Here is a 22,072-nt window from a genome sequence, read left to right as displayed (position 1 = left end):
TGACATCAGAAACATGGGCTCTTTACCCCTTTTTAAATCCCGTCTCAAAACTCATCTTTTTCAAATTGCATACTCTCTGTAAATTCCCCTGATTCACTTTAAATTTGTGCCCCTTTGTTTGTTGGTTTTATTTACTATTGTGTTATTTTATTGTGTTTTTATTCTTGTAAAGTGTCCTTGAGTGCTAGGAAAGGCGCTCTCAAATAAAATGTATTATTATTATTATTATTATCTTAACACAGGCAAGCTCTCTGGTGGAATCTGTGGTACCTGAGGGAAGTTGAGTGATCTGCACAAACGTAAGTACTCTTATCAAGCTGAAATCTTGACGGATATACAAACGGTTTGGTTTCTTACAAACATTATTAACATGGCTACAATTCTGGATGTTTGAACATGTTAAAATTGCAGCTTTTCTCTTCAAAAAACGACTTAATCATGCAGCATAGTTGTGTAAGGCTGAGACCACCAGATTTAACTTGTTAAAAAGTTTGTTAAAAACATCTGTAACATTTGTAAAGGGAAATCTTGTACCTATTTTTTATTGCAAATAAATGTCACATTTATAAAATATTAGGGTAGACTGAGTACAGTTGAGACACTTTTTGCTTCTCCATTTTTGAACAGATATTGCACAAAAACTATACACTGAAAATAAGTGATTTTTTGTATGCAGTTTAATTTGTTTGTATACTAAGTTATTGATTAATATCATTTAGAAGTTCTTTATTTTTTCCATAATCAGGTCATAAACATAAGGTGCATTTTTACCATGGTACCGTCTCAACTGTACCCCATACAGTTGAGACAGTACCCTGGTACGGTTGAGACACCTATTGAAACCCATTGCTGATGACTGAACGTCAATTGTGAATGCAATAAACTTTTTAAAAATGACAATTTTACAAGATATTTATATATAAATCATTCCTCTTTTTTGGAATTTTAAAAATTGGAATATTATTGTTAACAAGCAATAATAAACACCAAATGTAGCCTAAATAGACTATATGTATTATATACACTGTTAATATAACACAGTTCAAGTATCACAAATATTACATTTTATTTAAATTTTCTTTGTTTGTGGTCTTATTATGACTTGTAATCAGTGCAGATGTGCGACTCCATTGGCCAGCAGCGTGGACGAGACATCTAGCCTTTATTATAGATATCTGTGTCTGTCACTCCTTTAAAATCCTGCTGGATCCATCGAGACAGAGAGATTCATACAGCACACGCTCATGCGTCATAGTGCTGAGCCAAGTTGAAGAGATGGAGAGCAACTTTTTAATTCAGCCTCTGTTATGACCTGTGAGTAGGTTACAAACTTCTGCCTTTATCTGTTATATTTCCATATCTGATATCCACATAAAACACCAGCAAACTATGGGGAGAGGGACAGAGAGGGAGGGGTTGGGTGGGAGTGAGCGAGCAAGAGAGAAATAAGCAACAGGCACTGATTTGAATCATCAACCACCCATCTATCTGTTATATTTCCATGGTTGATATCCGCATAATAAATGAGCAAACTTTGGTGTTTAAAGTGAGGTTTGGTGCGAGAGAGAGAGAGCGAGAGAGGGGAGGGGTCCATCTGGATTGAGCAAGCAAGAAGGACGCAGTGGGCACTGTTTTGAATCATCAGTCACCCATTTAAATGACTTGGACTGATGCGAAATTTTGCCTATAATTGAGCCTGTCCTTAAAAAAATATCGGCTTCAGTGTACAAACATGATTATAACAACATGAGCGCAGTTTTATTTTTTAACGTGCCAAAAATTTTGACAAAATAATCGACCCAGTGTGCGAAGGCCTTTAGACTGTTTGCTCAGGACAATTCAGAGGTTTGTTATTGAGCTCATTAATTCTACTTATTTAAAAATTTTAAGTCAAACAAAACAGTGAGTGGGCTGCACGGTGGCGCAAGGGTTAGCACTGTTGCCTCGCAGCAAGAGGGTTCCTGGTTTGCTTCCCAGTCAGGGCCTCTCTGTGCGGAGTTTGCATGTTCTCCCGTGCATGCATGGGTTCTCTCTAGGTACTCTGGCCTCTTCCCATCACCAAAGACATGCTCATTAGGTCAATTGATCACTCTAAATTGGTAGAGTAGGTATGAATGTAGGTGTGAATGTGAGCGCATATGGTAGTCTGTCTCTATATGTCTGCCCTGCGATTGACTGACGACCAGTCCAGGGTGGACTCTACCTCTCGCCCAATGCCAGCTGGGTTAGGCTCCAGCCCCTCGCTCACCTAAGGGATAAGCGGTATAGAAAATGGATGGATGGATAAACAGTGAGTGCTGGATTAAACTTACTTGATGGGATTTTCTTCATGTGTTCATGTGACATGTTCAAAACAAAACTCATCCTTATCATATGACACGGCCATAACTTTTTATTGATCTGTCTGTTGATTGTTTTGGATAAATCATAAACTTGCTAGGTGTGTCTGAATTTTTAGTTTTATGAGGCCAAAGTCCTTTCTTTAAACTTTGTGATGATATAATGAAACCTTAACCTGACACGCCAGATGGATTTGTTTCACACATCAATCTGGAAAACCTTCCATAGATGGTGTTTAGGAAAGGGCAGAGCCTTTGAAAAAAACTGGGAGGTAAATTGGATAAATGTTCTGTCTGTCACATCAAAGCAACAACGACTTTTGTTAATTTTGAAAAGAAAACAGCTCACTGCTGTTCTTTGTTCTTCTTTTAACAAAGAAATGTTGTCAACTTCTGATAAAACTGGCGCTTTAGCAGCATCCACGCTAATCTCTTCTATCTCTTGTTGCTGCTTGCTTACATCACGACTCCGCCACGCTGCCCCTCATTGCTGATTGGTCCTGTCACTTTCTAACAGGGCCCAAACAGTTCAGACAGGAGCTTTGCAAGATGGATTCACCAGTGAGAAACACAGAAATGGTTATTAAGACTTTATATCCGAGGGAATAGTGCTGAACAATTTGCAAAAATAATCTAATTGTGATTGTTTTTTACAGTATTGTGATTCCTGCAAAAATGGTATCACACTGGTATTTTGGGGTAACCTTGAGGTACTAGGGAGTACATTAAAATGTTTAACCCTTTATAGGACACTCATGGAAATATTTAAAAAGGAGGTATTATAATTTTCCGATTTCAAAACTTAAATATAAAGTCACAATGTTGGGTGTCCATACTCCACGTATGCAAATTTTCAAACCTCAAGATAAACGTATGTGGCAGAAATCTTGGAATTAGCGTTTAAACTAATGACAACGGTTCATTGAAAAGCTCTCCGAGACTCTCCCGAGACAAGATCTCAATGGATCAAACAGGGAGCAAACTGTTGAGGTCATCGCAATATTATCTTCTGATTGGTTCGTGGTTTGTCTGTGCTGCCGGCAAAGCGCAACAGACCACCCCCACAAGGCCTCTTAGCCATTTAGCCATTGAAACACAGTAATTAAACACTTACCAAACAGATAGATCCTGCTCTATCCTTCACTGCTGCTGGTTTTCTTCCCTCTCTCTCCAAACTATCAGGATCAGACTCCGGGTCTAACACGTATGGATGTATATCAAAATTTGCCATATTTTACTCAGTCGGACCGGTTCATTCAAAGTTTTCAACTACTAGCATAACAACATTAGCCACATTAGAGGGGGCGGGCACAAAACATTGAGACCTGCCACCAGCCAGCCTCCGGAAAATCGGCCAGTTGAAGGAAAGCAGGTCCATGGAGCGGGGGGGTGTTAAAGAGACAGCAGCGAAAACAAAATGTTTCAGACGGAGGTTAAAATAAGGGTTTTTTTCAGGACGCTGGTGTGAGAAACATGAGTTTTTTGAACTGTAAACCATGTAAAGCTACTACGTGGGTATCAGAAAGATGGTGTAAAGCCTTGAAAAAAGGCATAATACCCCCACTTTAAATCCAAAATTAAACCATCGAATATTACTGGTGAACATCCCAATTCTTCTTTACAGTTGTTGCATGTTTAAAAAAGTTTATGCAGGGAGGTCGTGGTCATTATTTTGGCAAAATTCTGTGTCAACGAAGTGACCATATATGGTTCCTTAACTGTTTATGGTAATAAAAAATATCCTTTAAGTGTATGCATATTTAAATGTTAATCAGAGAAAATTATGAAGTCTAAGAGTGTCTACTTTCACATCTAAGACCCGGTGAGGTGGTCTTTTGATTTTGACCTCTTTTATCTCAAAACTCTTACATGAAACCTAAAAAACAAAACAAAGCAAAAATTTAATAGGTACATTTTAGCAGTGATGAGGCTCCCAAAAAGTAATAACTTATTTATGCCATTTAAGCTTTATAAAACTGTACACCACAGATATAACACTATTTATACTACTTATTGTTCTTTGTAATCCCACCAGAAAATGTAAAAAAACCCTCATGAATATTGAGTATCTGAATTAATTTAAGCAGAAATTAGGCTTACAGGAAGAATAAAAACTGATATAAACCACGTTAGTATAATAAATTGTTAAAAGGATATAAAACCGGCCAAAATTCACAAACATTTTATTTATATCTTGAAAATTTCTCCAAAACAGTAAAATTTACCACTGGATGTCTCCTTCATTATTTACCAACCTGTTGCAACATCTAACTACATTATGGAGTACTATCCTACATTATACGAGTTATTTGTTAAGAAATTCCCTTAGTTTGGTTGCTTGATGAGTTGGCCCTATGTTTTAATATTCGGTGAATTTCCAAATATAGTTCCTCAATTTTTCAGTCAAATTTCAGTAATAGCTAGAAGTTCTATTCACATGACATGTAGCTCTACATCTCGCCTGTAGAATGTGTAAGGTTACTTAACATATCATGGTTAGTTGTGATTTTAGGGCCATTCGTTTGGAACCAAAAGAATTAAAAATGCATTTTTCAAGGTCTTGAGGGAACAGGAAGTTTTTGAGGCTCTGGGCCATTGCTGACTGATCTGATAGTGTGATGCTACTTGCTGGTTGGCTGAGAAAAAATCATTCTGGTTCTACTGGATCACAGAGAACTGGGGGGAGGACACAAGGGAAGTTGACCAGAGGGTTCTTCGCAACATAAGGTTCAAGCAGGGCACAGACTGAGAAGAGTTTATGTAGAAATGTTAAAATTAAACCAAATTAGAACAAGAAGGAGATAAAAATAGAAGCTACTAATGGGAATTAAAAACATTTGGCATGATGATTAAACATTCTTAAGGCCAATAAGGAAAGCAAGGTACAGGAGGCACACACAGATAATGATTAACCCTTGTAAAACATGACATGGGGTGGGCAAACACTGCCTGCCTCTTATCTAGTAGTGGTGGCCTTGAGTGGAAAGTACCTAAGAGTCTGATGACTAGCTGCACTAGCTACACTAGCTGAGTGTACAATTGAGAGTGGCATACAACAACATGCAATGATATGTTTTGACATTTAACCAAATTCAATCACTTATTTGTTGGACGATTATCAGTCCCAGTTGTGTTTGCACATATTCCCAAGCTCTCTCTCTCAGTATTTCTTCTCCATTAAGATGTCCCATCCATTAAGGGCAAAGGCACAAAATCCAGTCTTTGAAAATAAAATATAAATAGAGAGACAACAGGTAAAACCCCTCTTATGAGGTTTCAAGTGTTTTCCACTTTGCAGAACTTCTAATCATGCTTTCGTATGGGCAGAATGTAAAGCCTACCAGTATAGTAAATGGCGATGAAGGTGAATCAGCAGCATCTTCTCTCTCTGTTTCCTCCACAGCTGAAGCTGCAAAGTCTCTGTGACTGGATGTGACTTCAGCAGCTGAACTCCATCAGTGTTGTTGTAGTGACAGAGTGCAGCTCTCCCAGCAGGGGGCGCTCTGCTATGGATCAGTGTAAAGACCCAGAGGAGGGAGTCCCTCCCTCCACAACCTCTCTGTGTGGAGAAGATGAAGCTCTGAGGTGAGATGAAGATCTCTGAATATCAGTGACTCTTCTTCATGTCACAGCCCAGCACTCACATCATCATCATCCTCCATCATCTCTCACTTACTCACTGCTTCTCTCCCACTGATCACAATCTCAAAGTAACTACTGTTTTTTGTTTGTGTCAGGATGAAGAAGCAGAGGCCACACTCTCCTGGACCAAGCTGTGAGTCCATAAAGAGTGACCGCTCTATGTTCCTCCCTGTTGACTTTAAAGATGGACAATCTGCAGATGAATGGTATTTATTTACATGTGACCTTGTAATCTTTTATGGGCCTTTTATTCCCAGGAAACAAACATCCAGCATTTCTCCAACTTTACCTGGGCACCACACCTTCTTAAATTAAGAATCACTTTATTTATTTTTTGAGAACTTGGTGCCATCCTTGATCAGTGATCATTGGATTGTTAGTGTTCTTATATCTTTTTGATATGTCACATTATAAATATCAATCTTCCTCAAGCAGATAAGCTGTTTCTAAATCAGTAAGCAGGCGGAAATGAATTAAGAGTCTAGTTTGTGTTCTAAGGTGATTTAATGTCGTCAAATACAGCTGATAAAATAAGTCACTGAAACAGACACACAGTGAGGGTAAACAGGAGGAGGAAATATGAACAAAAATAAAGCAGAAATTTATGAAGGACTATTATGGAAAAGTCATTTGTTGAATATTTTGTTAATATTTAATTCAATACTTGAACAGGACATTTACAAATTCAAACTTTTCTATTGCAACTAGCAATAAACCTCCAGCCATCAATCCATTACTTTCAGTTTGTCCTGTTCAGGGTCTGCTTACTGGGCACCTAACACATCTGGCCCGGCTACATTTGTTGATTTTAAAATTTGGCCTAGTTGAATTTGTAATTGAATAGCCCTGGTCTAAAGGATTTAAGGATAGACATCACTTCTTTAGTTTCAACCGGTAACTGTTTTTATTGAGGCATAGAGAAATGTGTAGGACTTCAGCTCTGTGTAATGATTACAGATTTTTATATCTGCTAAGATTAACTAGTGACGGTCAGATTGGAATTAATCTGTGTTCTGAATGTTGTCCGTAATCAGCTCTTTATTTGAATCAGGATGAAGAAGCAGACACCAGACTCTCCTGGACCCAGCTGTGTGTCCATGAAGAGTGACCGCTCTATGTTCCTCCCTATTGACTTTAAGGTTGGAGAATCTGCAGCTGATGGAAGGTAAGAATTTCATATTTCATTATCAAACATGTTTAAAACAATCATTTTTGTTGACACCACAGATTATTCAGACACATAATTGTTTGCGATGAGGCTCCACTCAGAATAAGCCCCCACGATCGTCAGGAGGAAAATCTTGCCTCCAATCGGGCTTAAAATCCTGTAGTGTGTGACCAGCCCGAGGTTTAGTTCTGTTTTTCTATCCGGTCACCAGGGTCGTGAGGGTTGGAACAATGCTATATCTGGGCTGAGTTGCTGTAAGTGAAAAGTCAGTGATCATTTTTGTGATGCAGACATTTCAAACTAAAGATACTTATAAGGGAAAACAAGGATCTGTAGCAGTAGTTTTTTATTTAAACTCAGTTAAGGACTTGTTTATGTATTTTTTATGTACTTATTTCAAGTAACAAATGTTTAAAGTTTTCTAGACTTTGCGTTTATGTTTAAAATGTCATTTAATTTTGCTGTGATTTTGTAGGACTACTATAGAATGAGTATGTCTGGTGAATGGTGGTGGTGGGAGAGGTATGTAAAGGACTTACCAAAAATTCTGCTTTAGGGCCCTAATTTGGTCAGGGGCAGTTCTGATTCCCGCAGTGGCATCCTGGCACTCTCCTTTAGAGAAAAGCAGAGGGAAAGGAGACAAGGATCCTTACATTGTTCAGTTTTAATTTAATCAGTCTGAAGCCTGTCTATTCAATTGGTGGCCCGGGGGCCAAATGCTGCCTAGAACCAAACCCCAAGTGGCCTGGCCTGTGGTCAGGTCAGAGATGCAGAGGGCAACCAAGTTTTCATAAATTCCCACAGTATATCGGACGGTGAATGCAACACTTTGTGTAGCCTAGCAATCGACTACCTACAATGCACTTTTGTCAGCATTGTGTGGCTAGCAATGCTGACAGAAGTAGCCTAAAACATGTCCTTTTCAGCTTTGGCTATAACTGTGCAAATTTAGTTTTTATGCACAGTAAGATACGCCTGAGTAAGATATGACCAAAATTATTATTTACAGAATTAAATGTATTTTTTCATTCTATTTATTTTATTTCTATTCAAGTGAAAAACATTTATACTACCTCAGTTATGTTCAATTACAGCTCTGTTGTTGTGTTTTTTATGAACTAATTGATGTGTTTTTGTCATGTTGCCAAATTTAAAAGGGAGACTATGAATAAAACGTGCAGATTTTTCATTGAATTGAAATATTTCTATTTACTATATTTCATCAATAGAAATTTGACATTACCAGCTGCTTACTGGGCACCGAACACGTCTGGCCCAGCTACATTTGTTGATTTTAAAATTTGGCCTAGTTGAATTTGTAATTGAATAGCCCTGGTATAAAGGATTTAAGGATAGACATCACTTCTTTAGTTTCAACCGGTAACTGTTTTTATTGAGGCATAGAGAAATGTGTAGGACTTCAGCTCTGTGTAATGATTACAGATTTTTATATCTGCTAAGATTAACTAGTGACGGTCAGATTGGAATTAATCTGTGTTCTGAATGTTGTCCGTAATCAGCTCTTTATTTGAATCAGGATGAAGAAGCAGACACCAGACTCTCCTGGACCCAGCTGTGTGTCCATGAAGAGTGACCGCTCTATGTTCCTCCCTATTGACTTTAAGGTTGGAGAATCTGCAGCTGATGGAAGGTAAGAATTTCATATTTCATTATCAAACATGTTTAAAACAATCATTTTTGTTGACACCACAGATTATTCAGACACATAATTGTTTGCGATGAGGCTCCACTCAGAATAAGCCCCCACGATCGTCAGGGGAGGAAAATCTTGCCTCCAATCGGGCTTAAAATCCTGTAGTGTGTGACCAGCCCGAGGTTTAGTTCTGTTTTTCTATCCGGTCACCAGGGTCGTGAGGGTTGGAACAATGCTATATCTGGGCTGAGTTGCTGTAAGTGAAAAGTCAGTGATCATTTTTGTGATGCAGACATTTCAAACTAAAGATACTTATAAGGGAAAACAAGGATCTGTAGCAGTAGTTTTTTATTTAAACTCAGTTAAGGACTTGTTTATGTATTTTTTATGTACTTATTTCAAGTAACAAATGTTTAAAGTTTTCTAGACTTTGCGTTTATGTTTAAAATGTCATTTAATTTTGCTGTGATTTTGTAGGACTACTATAGAATGAGTATGTCTGGTGAATGGTGGTGGTGGGAGAGGTATGTAAAGGACTTACCAAAAATTCTGCTTTAGGGCCCTAATTTGGTCAGGGGCAGTTCTGATTCCCGCAGTGGCATCCTGGCACTCTCCTTTAGAGAAAAGCAGAGGAAAGGAGACAAGGATCCTTACATTGTTCAGTTTTAATTTAATCAGTCTGAAGCCTGTCTATTCAATTGGTGGCCCGGGGGCCAAATGCTGCCTAGAACCAAACCCCAAGTGGCCTGGCCTGTGGTCAGGTCAGAGATGCAGAGGGCAACCAAGTTTTCATAAATTCCCACAGTATATCGGACGGTGAATGCAACACTTTGTGTAGCCTAGCAATCGACTACCTACAATGCACTTTTGTCAGCATTGTGTGGCTAGCAATGCTGACAGAAGTAGCCTAAAACACGTCCTTTTCAGCTTTGGCTATAACTGTGCAAATTTAGTTTTTATGCACAGTAAGATACGCCTGAGTAAGATATGACCAAAATTATTATTTACAGAATTAAATGTATTTTTTCATTCTATTTATTTTATTTCTATTCAAGTGAAAAACATTTATACTACCTCAGTTATGTTCAATTACAGCTCTGTTGTTGTGTTTTTTATGAACTAATTGATGTGTTTTTGTCATGTTGCCAAATTTAAAAGGGAGACTATGAATAAAACGTGCAGATTTTTCATTGAATTGAAATATTTCTATTTACTATATTTCATCAATAGAAATTTGACATTACCAGCTGCTTACTGGGCACCGAACACGTCTGGCCCAGCTACATTTGTTGATTTTAAAATTTGGCCTAGTTGAATTTGTAATTGAATAGCCCTGGTATAAAGGATTTAAGGATAGACATCACTTCTTTAGTTTCAACCGGTAACTGTTTTTATTGAGGCATAGAGAAATGTGTAGGACTTCAGCTCTGTGTAATGATTACAGATTTTTATATCTGCTAAGATTAACTAGTGACGGTCAGATTGGAATTAATCTGTGTTCTGAATGTTGTCCGTAATCAGCTCTTTATTTGTATCAGGATGAAGAAGCAGACACCAGACTCTCCTGGACCCAGCTGTGTGTCCATGAAGAGTGACCGCTCTATGTTCCTCCCTATTGACTTTAAGGTTGGAGAATCTGCAGCTGATGGAAGGTAAGAATTTCATATTTCATTATCAAACATGTTTAAAACAATCATTTTTGTTGACACCACAGATTATTCAGACACATAATTGTTTGCGATGAGGCTCCACTCAGAATAAGCCCCCACGATCGTCAGGGGAGGAAAATCTTGCCTCCAATCGGGCTTAAAATCCTGTAGTGTGTGACCAGCCCGAGGTTTAGTTCTGTTTTTCTATCTGGTCACCTTTATGATAGTATGTTTGTGCCTCTTAAAAATGTGGTTACTAAATTTTCTGCAGACTCAATGGAACTACTAATCTATCCAACATTCTCTTAAGTTATAACCATTTTATTCATCATGGGGAAAGCAAAGGCTAACTGGTTTTGATGCATTACCATTTTTTACAGCTCCGTAAATATTACGTCTGTGATGCACCAACTTAATGTGCTGTGCTTATCAAACTATTCTACATTAGCTTTACTGTGGCAGAGATACCAAACTGCAAAGTTTTCTGTTCACCAAAGAAACAAGTGAAGTCAGCAGTGCTGGGGCATCTTGGGTACACCAAGAATGACCAGGAACATATTCATGACCGTCTTGTTGCAGCTCATGAAAGTCACACTCACATTTTTAGTCTCTACTCACTTCTCTTAGGATCTATAGTTTCCTGCTGCTTCTCTCTTTCTTCTCCAGAGAAGAGAAGATGTGTGCATATTTCCTTGTTATTACATGATTTTCTTCATACACATATTTACCTGTTTTTACTTTCAGGGTCAGTAATATTTTAAAAATACCAGCCCAGTCCTTTTCTCTCATCACTAGTTTGATATGATTAGAGCTGAAACAATTCCAGGAGTAATTTGAGTCACTGGATTACAAAAATTCCTTGAGGAAAATTCTCTGTCTCGAGGCTTCATTTAAATCAGTCAATCCCCATATATGCCCATGGATTAAGCGTGGACATCATGCTGTGTGTTGCATTATGCACTGTGTTTCACACGGACTGTTATTGGTGTGGCCCAGTGCACCTGCTTTCGATGTTGCTAAAAATGTGATGTGCAGTAAAAATAGCAGAGGCATGAAAATCATGGAGGGTGAGAGAGAGAAGACCTTGCTGCGTATTTTAAGCACCGATTGTTTTATGGCATAATAGTGGTTACAGTGCAGTGTTGTAATTAAAGGTTTTCAGCGGAGAGTACAAAGACTGCAAGGGCCATACAACCAAATCTCCATACCATGTACAACTTGAAGTTCACTTGCTGCTTGTGGGACTCGTTGATCTAAGACAGCGGTCAGTTTTTGTCTGCAGCCCGCAGAGGAGTTTATAAACTTCACCAGTTGACCCCAGAGTTATAGAGAGCATACAGTTTTAGTCCCGTTTTGGTGCTTTCTGTCAGTCCATCTCTCTCTCCCTTCTGCGCGTGCATGTTGGGTGATACGGTAAATTGTTTATATATTTGAAATTCAACGCCGTCAAGTCTTGATGATAGCTTGTTTTAGAAAGGCGTCGGCATCCTGGAGCATTAAAAAAATTTAAAAATGCATTGCCTGGCCAAAAAAACAGTCACCACCAAAAAAGGTCACATACCCTAATATTTCACTGGACCGCCTTTAGCTTTGATTACAGCACGCATTCGCTGTGGCATTGTTTCGATAAGCTTCTGCAATGTCTCAAGATTTATTTCCATCCAGTGTTGTATTAATTTTTCACCAAGATCTTATATTGATGATGGGAGAGTCTGACCACTGCGCAAAGCCTTCTCCAGCACATCCCAAAGATTCTCAATGGGGTTAAGGTCTGGACTCTGTGGTGGCCAATCCATGTGTGAAAATGATGTCTCATGCTCCCTGAACCACTCTTTCACAATTTGAACCCAATGAATCCTGGCATTGTCATCTTGGAATATGCCCGTGCCATTAGGGAAGAAAAAATCCATTGTTTAAGAAATGAGAAGTTACTCATTGCATCAGCTGGGGTTAAATAACTTGTTGCCAGCTGAAAGATAATTGCCCATGCAGTAATGATCCAATAGGAAGCTCGTACCTATTTGCTTAGTTAAATCCAGGTGGCGACTTTTTTTTTTTTTTGTCCAGGCAGTGTATATTGATAATAGATAGATACTAGTGGTGTAAAGATAAACTGATATGGATAAGTTAACTGATCTTAACGTCAAAGGTCCAAGTGCATCAGTCCATAGAGCCCTGGATCGGTGACCTTTTACCTTTAAATGAGAGTTACATTAGCCGTAGGTGCTCGCTAGATAGCTGGACGTGTTTTACCGGTCACTGCCGAAAGACAAAACATTTTTCAGTTACAGTTCTGCACCTCAGGAATCAAGTCATGTGGGCTTTATATGAAGGAGGGCTAACTTTTGAAATGTCTGCCCATCTGTATGCTTTAGAGAAAAGGGATTTCAATCAGGAGGGACAATTGAAGCGGGATCATTCTTTTATTTAAAAAGTAAAATTTTTTATGGTATTTTATGACAAATCGGTGGTGGTGAGTGATTAGGAGAGGGATCGGAATCTTCTGAGGAGCTGAACTGACTTCAAGTCAAAGAGGACTCTTATGCCATTGAAGAGTGAGGTGGCGACAGGGGTGGTGGAGGGATGCAGCGTTCAGCTGAGACGGGTGACTGCAGAGGGAGGAGAACAGGGTTTAAAAAGAGACAGCAACATGATGATTGGACACACGGGAATTTTTTGCTGAGTCTGATTGGACAGTTGTTAGCATGAGTAGACGCCCATTAACAGCTGATCACCAGGTGAGAGTGAAAATGGCATTATGAATGAAAGGGAAAGATAGTCTTCCTGCTTGAACTTTCGCTTAGCTTCATTAAGGACAACGGCAGCTCATAAATCTCACCAGTTGAGACTGCAGAGCTCAAGTTCAGTAAAGATGCTGACACTAAACGCAGCACAGACAGACCAAATGCATGCACAAACATAAGCACTTACTTAAAACCCGGGGAGATCTTCAGTTATCACAGCCCATTTATTCATGGGGTTTACAACCGTAATGTGTTGTTGGGATTGATTGATTTGGTGACAAAAAACATCTGAGCCCACTGATATGATATTAAACAGAGAGGACTTCACCCAGCTAGAGATCTCCAGGGAGTTAATTCAAGAACAAAAACAATCACGAACAGTCAGATACAGAGAGAGAGATAACAATTTTTTGGTGGCCTGTAGACTAAATACTCACATTAAGAGGAATTATGAGATGAAAAAATTTAATGTAATGTTTCTTTTACTGTTTTCATTGTTATTTTAGCCCTTGGTCTCCTGTAGCAGACACACAGATCTCTGTCCATCCAAATATGCTTTTCATTTTAAAATTAGCTTTAATTTGTGCTTCTTGGGCAAATTTGATATTTAGTTTTTATTGTTATCAGGATTAATAATGCCATGGACATTACAAGTACAGAAGGACAAAGATGTATGTACCAGTATAAACTTGTTTTAATATTAATCTGTCAAAATGAGACACCTGGGCATATGTATTGTGAAAACTTTATCAAATATAATTTCATAACGTTAGCACAGAAGCCTGGGATTTAGTTTCTTTTACAAATAAGCTCAAAAACACATATACTATTATGAAATGATCTTATTTTTCCGCTTTTTAAAATTTTTGTTTAAGCAAGAAGTTATTTTTATTCCATAATCAGATTGTACCAGATTGAATTGGACCAAACCCAATCGGACCAAATTGTTCTGTATTTTAATGAATTGTCAGTGAATCATGTTGTAGCCTCTGAATCAAGATTTGAATCGAGTCGTGTTGAGAAGGAGACATTCACACCCCAAAAAGATACCAATTAAATAGAAACATGTTATTGCCAGAGGCAGAGAGACCAAATAGGTCAGAGTTCATCATCATACAGTCAGGACTCACAAGGTCATAGGGGAAGTTTTCCACCTTAAAAAGTGTTCTCCAGGTCAGGAGATGGTGTTAAAAATCACGTTTTTATAGTGGATCAACTTACAGACAATTTATGTGTTTGAAAAAATTAAAAGTAATCGCGGTTGGAAAATGGATCGTGTATCTGTAATGTAGCTTTCAGATATTATCAGACCACTGTGTGAAAAGGCTGAGAAGATTTGGCCAACTTTTCATGGGGGCAACCCGCATACTCAGCTCTGCTGCTCATCCCACAAATGCATGTTCCTTACAAATGTGGCACCATTTAAAAGGGAAATAAACAAGCTTTCAAACGGTAAAAGATTTCTTGCCAAGAAGCATTGTTACAACAAAGAAATGATCTAGCAAACACAAATTCCCTTACTTTGTGTGCTAAGTTTATTTCATTTATTTTCCTTTTGAATTTCAAATAAAGTGCTGTGTCATTAGGACTGAAATGCAAACTTTTAAATTATATTTTTGTTATAAAATCTGTATCATGTGCAATAATAGCCACTTTAAATAAAGAAGTTGTAGTTGATTTTAAAGACCCCATTTTCTTTTCTGATTTGTCTAATACCATTGCTCCTGAATAATGTAAAACAGATTAATTAAAAAAAAAATACCGAGCATGAACTAATAGCATAGAGCATAGATTAATTGATAGGAGAATTAATAGAGTACTTGATAAAAAAAGGACAGATTACTGCAGCCCTTGATATGTTTATACAGTGTTTTGCATTGTGAAATTTAGTACCTTAACCCAGACCCTACAGAAAACAGAACATACAACAACTGTTTTAAAGGAGCCTATTTATTTTGTTTGCTTATTATTTTCAACTTAAATGTGGCTTTTTAGCTGCTAATGGGTGATGTTGGAGCATGTAGACTTTGTTAATGTCATATCAGAACCTCTTCAGTAAGCTTTATCACTTATTGTTCATATGCTTGATGTTTTCTCTCCAGAGTTCAGCAGGAGACCTCAGAGATTCACAGTGATCTGTCAAACCCGCAGCATCAAGAAAACCTGGACTCTGTTCTATTGGTGTGTACAACCTGGTCTAATGACTTAGTGTAACTAAGGGTTTAATAATAAATCAGTAGCCTGTTTTGACCAGCTTACTTTCAGATTGGCAGATAAATCACACATTGAGTTCTTACAGTATGTATTAATTACTCTGTTTCAGCTGCTGGAGGAGAACATAGTCACCTTTGTGAGGAGTGAGCTGAAAAGAGTCAGAGGAACTCTGTGTCCAGAGTACTCAGAATGGTTAGGAAGTCAGTGTGAGGATGATGGGATATTGGATGGTGAAGATGAACAGCAAAGGACAGGCTGCAAAGAAGCATTTCTTAAGATATCTCTTCTCTTCCTGAGAAAAATGAAACAGGAGAAGTTGGCTGACCAACTTCAGAGCAGTAAGAACATTTTAGAATATTTTCTTGATGAACAGAGAAAAAAAAGGATTGCAATTCCTGAACATTAAGGGTTTTATAATATGAATATCTATTAGGACTTCATTAATTTCAATTGGTCTTTGTTAACACAGGAACTTTAGCCCCAGTGTGCCAAAAAAACCTCAAATCAACCCTGAAGGAGAAGTTCCAGTGTGTGTTTGAGGGGATCGCTAAAGCAGGAAACCCAACCCTTCTGAATCAGATCTACACAGAGCTCTACATCACAGAGGGAGGGACTGGAGAGGTCAATGAGGAACACGATTCCAAATGGGTTGAAATGACATTCTGGAAAGCAGACAGAGCAGAAACTACCATCAGACAGGAAGACATCTTTAAAGGCCCCCCTGGAAGAGATGAACCAATCAGAACAGTGATGACGAAGAGCGTGGCTGGCATTGGGAAAACTGTCTTAACACAGAAGTTCACTCTGGACTGGGCTGAAGGCAAAGCCAACCAGGACATCCAGTTCATATTTCCATTCTCTTTCAGAGAGCTGAATGTGCTGAAAGAGAAAAAGTTGAGCTTGGTGGAGCTTGTTCATTCCTTCTTCACTGAAGCCAAAGAAGCAGGACTCCGCAGGTTTGAAGAGTTCCAGGTGGTCTTCATCTTTGACGGTCTGGATGAGTGTCGGCTTCCTCTGAACTTCCACAACAGTGAGATCCTGACTGATGTTAACCAGTCCACCTCAGTGGATGTGCTGCTGACAAACCTCATCAGGGGTACACTGCTTCCCTCTGCTCGCCTCTGGATAACCACACGACCAGCAGCAGCCAGTCAGATCCCTCCTGGGTGTGTTGACATGGTGACAGAGGTCAGAGGGTTCACCGACCCTCAGAAGGAGGAGTACTTAAGGAAGAAACTCAGAGATGAGGAGCAGGCCAGCAAAATCATCTCCCACATCAAGGCATCCCAAAGCCTCCACATCATATGTCGCATTCCGGTCTTCTGCTGGATCACTGCTACAGTTCTGGAGGATCTGCTGAAGACCAGAGAGGGAGGAGAGCTGCCCAAGACCCTGACTGAGATGTACATCCACTTCCTGGTGGTTCAGACCAAACTGAAGAGCATCAAGTATGATGGAGGATCCGAAATTGATTCACAGTGGAGTCCAGAGAGCAGGGAGATGATTAAGTCTCTGGGAAAACTGGCTTTTGAGCAGCTGCAGAAAGGAAACCTGATCTTCTATGAAGCAGACCTGACAGAGTGTGGCATCGATATCAGAGCAGCCTCAGTGTACTCAGGAGTGTTCACACAGGTCTTCAGAGAGGAGAGAGGACTGTACAAGGACCAGGTGTTCTGCTTCATCCATCTAAGTGTTCAGGAGTTTCTGGCTGCTCTTCATGTCCATCAGACATTCTTCAACTCCGGAATTAATCTGATGGAAGAGGAAAAAACAACATCTCATGTGTCCAAAGATTTTGAAAATAAAACTAAACACTTCTATCAGAGTGGTGTGGACCAGGCTTTAAAGAGTCCAAATGGACACCTGGACTTGTTCCTTCGTTTCCTCCTCGGTCTCTCCATAGACACCAATCACAACCACCTACTCTACTTCCTGAAACAGAAAGCAAGTGCTCCCCCCCCAAAAAAAAAGGCTACTGAGTACATCAAGAAGAAGATCAATGAGGATCTGTCTGCAGAGAAAAGCATCAACCTGTTCCACTGTCTGAATGAACTGAATGATGGTTCTCTAGTCGAGGAGATCCAACAGTCCCTGCGATCAGGACATCTCTCCACAGATAAACTGTCTCCTGCTCATTGGTCAGCTCTGGTCTTCATCTTACTGTCATCAGAAGAAGATCTGGACGTGTTTGACCTGAAGAAATACTCTGCTTCAGAGGAGGCTCTTCTGAGGCTGCTGCCAGTGGTCAAAGCCTCCAACAAAGCTCTGTAGGTGTACACACAATGATCAAGGAATAATGTGATTCAACTTTATTCTGAACAAGAAGACTTTTGTACTGGCTATCATTTATATTCCATACTTTAACCTCTCTTTTTAGTTTGAGCGGCTGTAACCTGTCAGAGAGAAGCTGTGAAGCTCTGTCCTCAGTCCTCAGCTCCCAGTCCTCTAGTCTGAGAGACCTAGACCTGAGTAACAACAACCTGCAGGATTCAGGAGTCAAGCTTCTGTCTGATGGACTTAAGAGTTCAGGCTGCAGATTGGAAACTCTCAGGTTAATGTGCAGCTTGTTAAAATGTTTCTCATAGGGAATACATTTTCTTCATATATGATTTTATGGTCTTACAATCATTTAAGTCTGAGTTATTTTATTTTGCACAGGTAAAGCTGTGATGCTCTGTGCTCAGGCCTCAGGTTCCAGTCTTGTACATTCTGTTTTCTCAGGGGGGCTTTCACACCTATGTTGTTTGGTCAGTTTCAGACTTTTCAGTTTGATCAAGACCACAATGATAGTTCTGAAACCTCCCTTGGACCATGGTCCACACAAAACAGCCAATCCTTGGTTTGACCGACAAAGGTGGTCTCGACCAAATTGAACCATGGTTAGGTTCATGACCAGTGTAAAAACATTATTTTGAAAGGTTTGTACCTTTGTATCAATGACTGGAAATTACAGCATGAGATTCAGAAAAAAAATGAAATCTAAAACCAAAACAAAATTATCCACGCAGGCACATGGGCAGAATAACAGACTGTTTTCCACAAGGCTGAAAGAGAGAGTACAAGGCAAATTAAATGCACAAAAATCCGAATAATTCTGAGGCGAATTTTGCCGTGCATTTCTATGAACATCTGGAGTGACACGATTTTCCAAATAAATTATGCAGATTCTAAAAAACATTCATGCTGCAGGTCTCTGGGGTATGTTTTCTTCTGTCCTCTGATAAAATTCTGAAATTGGAGCGGAAGATAAAACGAGGTCTCTGCTTCTCTCTCCTCCTGTCAGTGCATAATGGCACACAGCCAGGAAGTCAGGGCTGTTTTGTTTCACTGTTCCGTTCACTGCTCTGCTTCCTCTTTTTATCCAAGTTGGCTGGGAGGAAGAACCAACTTGTCATTCATTCTATATGTAAATAGAATAAATAATAATTTTTCAATGTTGTGGTATTGGTAGTGGTAGAATGAGTCTTTCAACTGCAGTTGGCTCACACTTTTGCTCTACTTCTGGGATTTTTGTGCCCAGCTCTTTGTGAGTGAACTGGCACTTGGTACTTTGGTCATTATTTGTTCATAAAAACAATTTAACTGATGGTGGTAATGAGAGGTCTCATATTGCGAATTGGTTATTTCATGTTGAAGTTTATAATCTCTTTAATACAGACTGGTCACAGGAGTGATTTCAGTGAGCTAATTAATCAATAGCAGTGATAAGCTGTATGTCTGAGGTCAGAGGAGACTGTGATGTTAAATGATTTATTGGACTTTAGCTCTTTTAATTTGGAAACAGCTCCAGCTGTGTGCATAGCCCATTTACGTCGACATGGACATGTCGAGCTGCCTGGTGCATGTCTTTCTCTTTTGCCAGGCTAGATAATATCAGATTAAAGACAATAACAACTGGCTATAGACAAATATTTGTATTTAAAGATGACAAATGTCATATGATGTCAGAGAGAAGGATGTTTTTGCTCCTCTGTCTGCCTTAAAACTTGGCAACAACCAGTGTTTTGATATGCCAGACATGCGCTTGTCAGGAGAGAAACTTTGAAAATATCGACCATGATTAGAAAAAAAATATCAGCTGAAATTTCACACCAGGAAATAAAGCTGCTGTGTAAAAGCTCACATTGACTCTCTAAATGCCATGAATAATTTCAGGTGAATTATTCGGACAAAAAAAACACACTTGGTGTGCCAAGAGGAAGAGGAAGGCCACAAGGCTTAGCCTTATGAACTGCACTTGGTAGTTGTAAATCAAAAATATTACGATGGAAATTAGGGAAGTCTGGGCTTCCCTGCGTAGGTTGCTGCCCCCGCGACCCAATCTCGGATAAGCGGAAGATGATGGATGGATGGATGGAAATTACTTTTTCATATACGATGTGTTTAAAATGGTGAAGGAGGTTCACAGTCTTCAAAGTGTTTGTGTTACATCCTTATCTCCAGTGCTTTTTTCATTTTTGGTCTCATAGATACTGTATTTGAAATATAGCTGCAGCTCTAAATTAATATTTGACTGTTCATCAAAAGACAGACTAAACAGTAGGCTTTTCACTCACTGCCGATGTAAACCAGAGTGTTGATCATCTTACCTTTATTCGTCATCAGAGTAAATATTGATTAGTGTCTGGTTATAATGAATGTGATGTGAGCTGTATGATTGTTCTGGTTTAACAGCTATGAATGAACTGTGGCTGTGAAGCAGCTGATTGAAGTGTATCAATTAAAGCGTTACTTCTGCTCTCTGTAGTCTGTCAGGCTGTCTGATCTCAGAAGAAGGTTGTGCGTATCTGGCCTCAGCTCTGAGCTCCTCCTCCCACCTGAGAGAGCTGGACCTGAGCTACAATCATCCAGGAGAACGAGGAGAGAGTCTTCTGTCTTCTCGACTGGAGGATCCATACTGCAGACTGGAGACACTGAGGTACAGACAGTCAGACCCCCTCTGTTTCTGACTGATGAACATGATCAAGCAAATTCACTTTATTGGACAGATATTTGTATCGGTCTTATGTATATTGATATCATTAGATATCTTCTTTTTGAGTAAATTTCAGCTTATAAACTCACCAGGAGGCCACCATGTTTTGGTCTGCACTAGTGTGAGGTCACTTGGCTATATCTTTAACTAATGGGTGATTTAAAGAGATTCTGATTTTGTAGATTCTGATCTTTTTCTTTTTTTCCTTCAGGTTTGACCATGGTGGCCTGCACATCCTTAAGCCTGGTCTGGGGAAATGTGAGTTTATTTATCTAGTCCATGTGGATGGGAAAATTGTAGAATTTGGACACCTACATTTGTGCAACCACAACTAGACTCAGAAGGCAAATAAACAAATTAATCAATTTGTTTTTTTTTAGGAAGTATGGGTAAATTTAATCAATGCATGGCATGTTGACATTTCTTTGATTTGTATGATTAAAAACTGGGAGTCACTGATCCAATCACCTGCCAGATGCTCTGGTGAGTGATCAATCCATTGTTGAAATCTGTGTTATACACAGCAGATTAGAGTTTGTTAGGTAAAGAAGGTATGCTGTTCTCACATTGGCAGACATAAAGGAAAATATGATGCATTTAATGTCTAGACTTTGAAATTAATATTAAACAAAGGTAACTAAAATATTGTGATATGTTTAAATATAACTGGTGAAAAACTTGAATAAATGTACTTTCATGGAGTTGGGGTTGTGTGATAAGATGATCTCAGACCGGGAAGAGATAGAATGCATAAAAGATCTGCCAGAGCATAGAAATTGCTTTATTGTCTGTTTTACCTTTGCAGCTCTATGCTCACTCATCCCTGCCTTTCTACTTTAGATTCATGACTAAAATGGAAAGTGAAACTTTTAATGATGTATATCATTGCAGCTTTTTAGTTTGTTGTCCTGCCAAGGCCAAACCCTCTGACAGAAAGTCAGAGAATTTTGCAGAGCTGGGTCAACATTTTTAGCACTTCCTTACATAGATTTAATGTACAGTACTGTACAGAAGTTTTAGGCATGTTTGGGCTGAAATTTGAGGCTGAAGTAAGGTGTGTAATGGCGAGTACGCCCATCTAAGGGCCCCATTGGGCAGGAAGGAGGATTGACACAACCAAGGTTATGCTCCGGATGTCTTTGTACATTACCAAGGGCATGGGAAAATAATCTGATGAAAACAAAACAAAAACCACAGCTAACCACGCTCGGCCTTGGCTGCTGAGCGACACACGTACATGTCAAATGTGTTGACACTGACTATGGCCGCCCTCCCTCCTCCCTTCAGCCCGGGGTTGTGCAACATCAGGACCTGTGAAGAACCATTAGCGCTCTAGATGCCTAAAACTTCTGCACAGTACTGTACCTGTATGTGATCATCACTAAAGCTAAGTCCTGGATGGGACTTTTCTCAGTTAAGTGATTTAAATAGTGCCCTGTTCTGTAAAAGGGTTCAGTAGGACAAAAACTTAAAGTTTGAATTACTATTGAAGCCCCAAAATCTAATTTTGATAGCCTCAAACATACAGAGCCTCGCACTCCCTGAAGTCTCCATCCCAGACCCCAGGTTAGGTACAATGCCTTAAGGCTTATAACCAGGATACTCAAGTCCATGTAAAGGCACTCATTAAATGAGATTTTCTGTTTTAAACTTTAAACATATTTAGGAGGTGGGGATGCCAAACGGC

General features: G+C 39.2%; 1 protein-coding gene across 7 annotated transcripts in view; it reads left to right on the top strand.

The window, feature by feature from the left end:
• Positions 1–22,072, top strand: part of LOC121520414 (NLR family CARD domain-containing protein 3-like) — a 42,040-nt gene that overhangs the window by 15,713 nt on the left and 4,255 nt on the right. The window contains exons 2-13 of one of the 7 annotated variants that reach the window (XM_041803851.1): positions 243–299; positions 5,743–5,924; positions 6,077–6,187; positions 7,033–7,146; positions 8,687–8,800; positions 10,342–10,455; positions 15,299–15,377; positions 15,520–15,748; positions 15,880–17,677; positions 17,788–17,961; positions 20,158–20,328; positions 20,597–20,643. In XM_041803851.1, the coding sequence (XP_041659785.1) occupies positions 5,848–5,924; positions 6,077–6,187; positions 7,033–7,146; positions 8,687–8,800; positions 10,342–10,455; positions 15,299–15,377; positions 15,520–15,748; positions 15,880–17,677; positions 17,788–17,961; positions 20,158–20,328; positions 20,597–20,643 (3,028 nt within the window). In that variant the 5' untranslated portion in view covers positions 243–299; positions 5,743–5,847. Of the gene's footprint in view, positions 1–242; positions 300–322; positions 1,315–1,495; positions 2,612–5,742; positions 5,925–6,076; positions 6,188–7,032; positions 7,147–8,686; positions 8,801–9,296; positions 9,328–10,341; positions 10,456–15,298; positions 15,378–15,519; positions 15,749–15,879; positions 17,678–17,787; positions 17,962–20,157; positions 20,329–20,596; positions 20,644–22,072 lie in introns of those variants that run through there. The other 6 variants (XM_041803858.1, XM_041803867.1, XM_041803875.1 and 3 more) reach the window with 6 other exon arrangements.

This window comes from Cheilinus undulatus, linkage group 2 (assembly GCF_018320785.1).
Source record: "Cheilinus undulatus linkage group 2, ASM1832078v1, whole genome shotgun sequence".
In the NCBI taxonomy this organism is placed as follows: domain Eukaryota; kingdom Metazoa; phylum Chordata; class Actinopteri; order Labriformes; family Labridae; genus Cheilinus; species Cheilinus undulatus.
The sequence above is the reverse complement of the archived record's forward strand: the minus strand, read 5'-3'. Positions and strand labels throughout refer to the sequence as shown.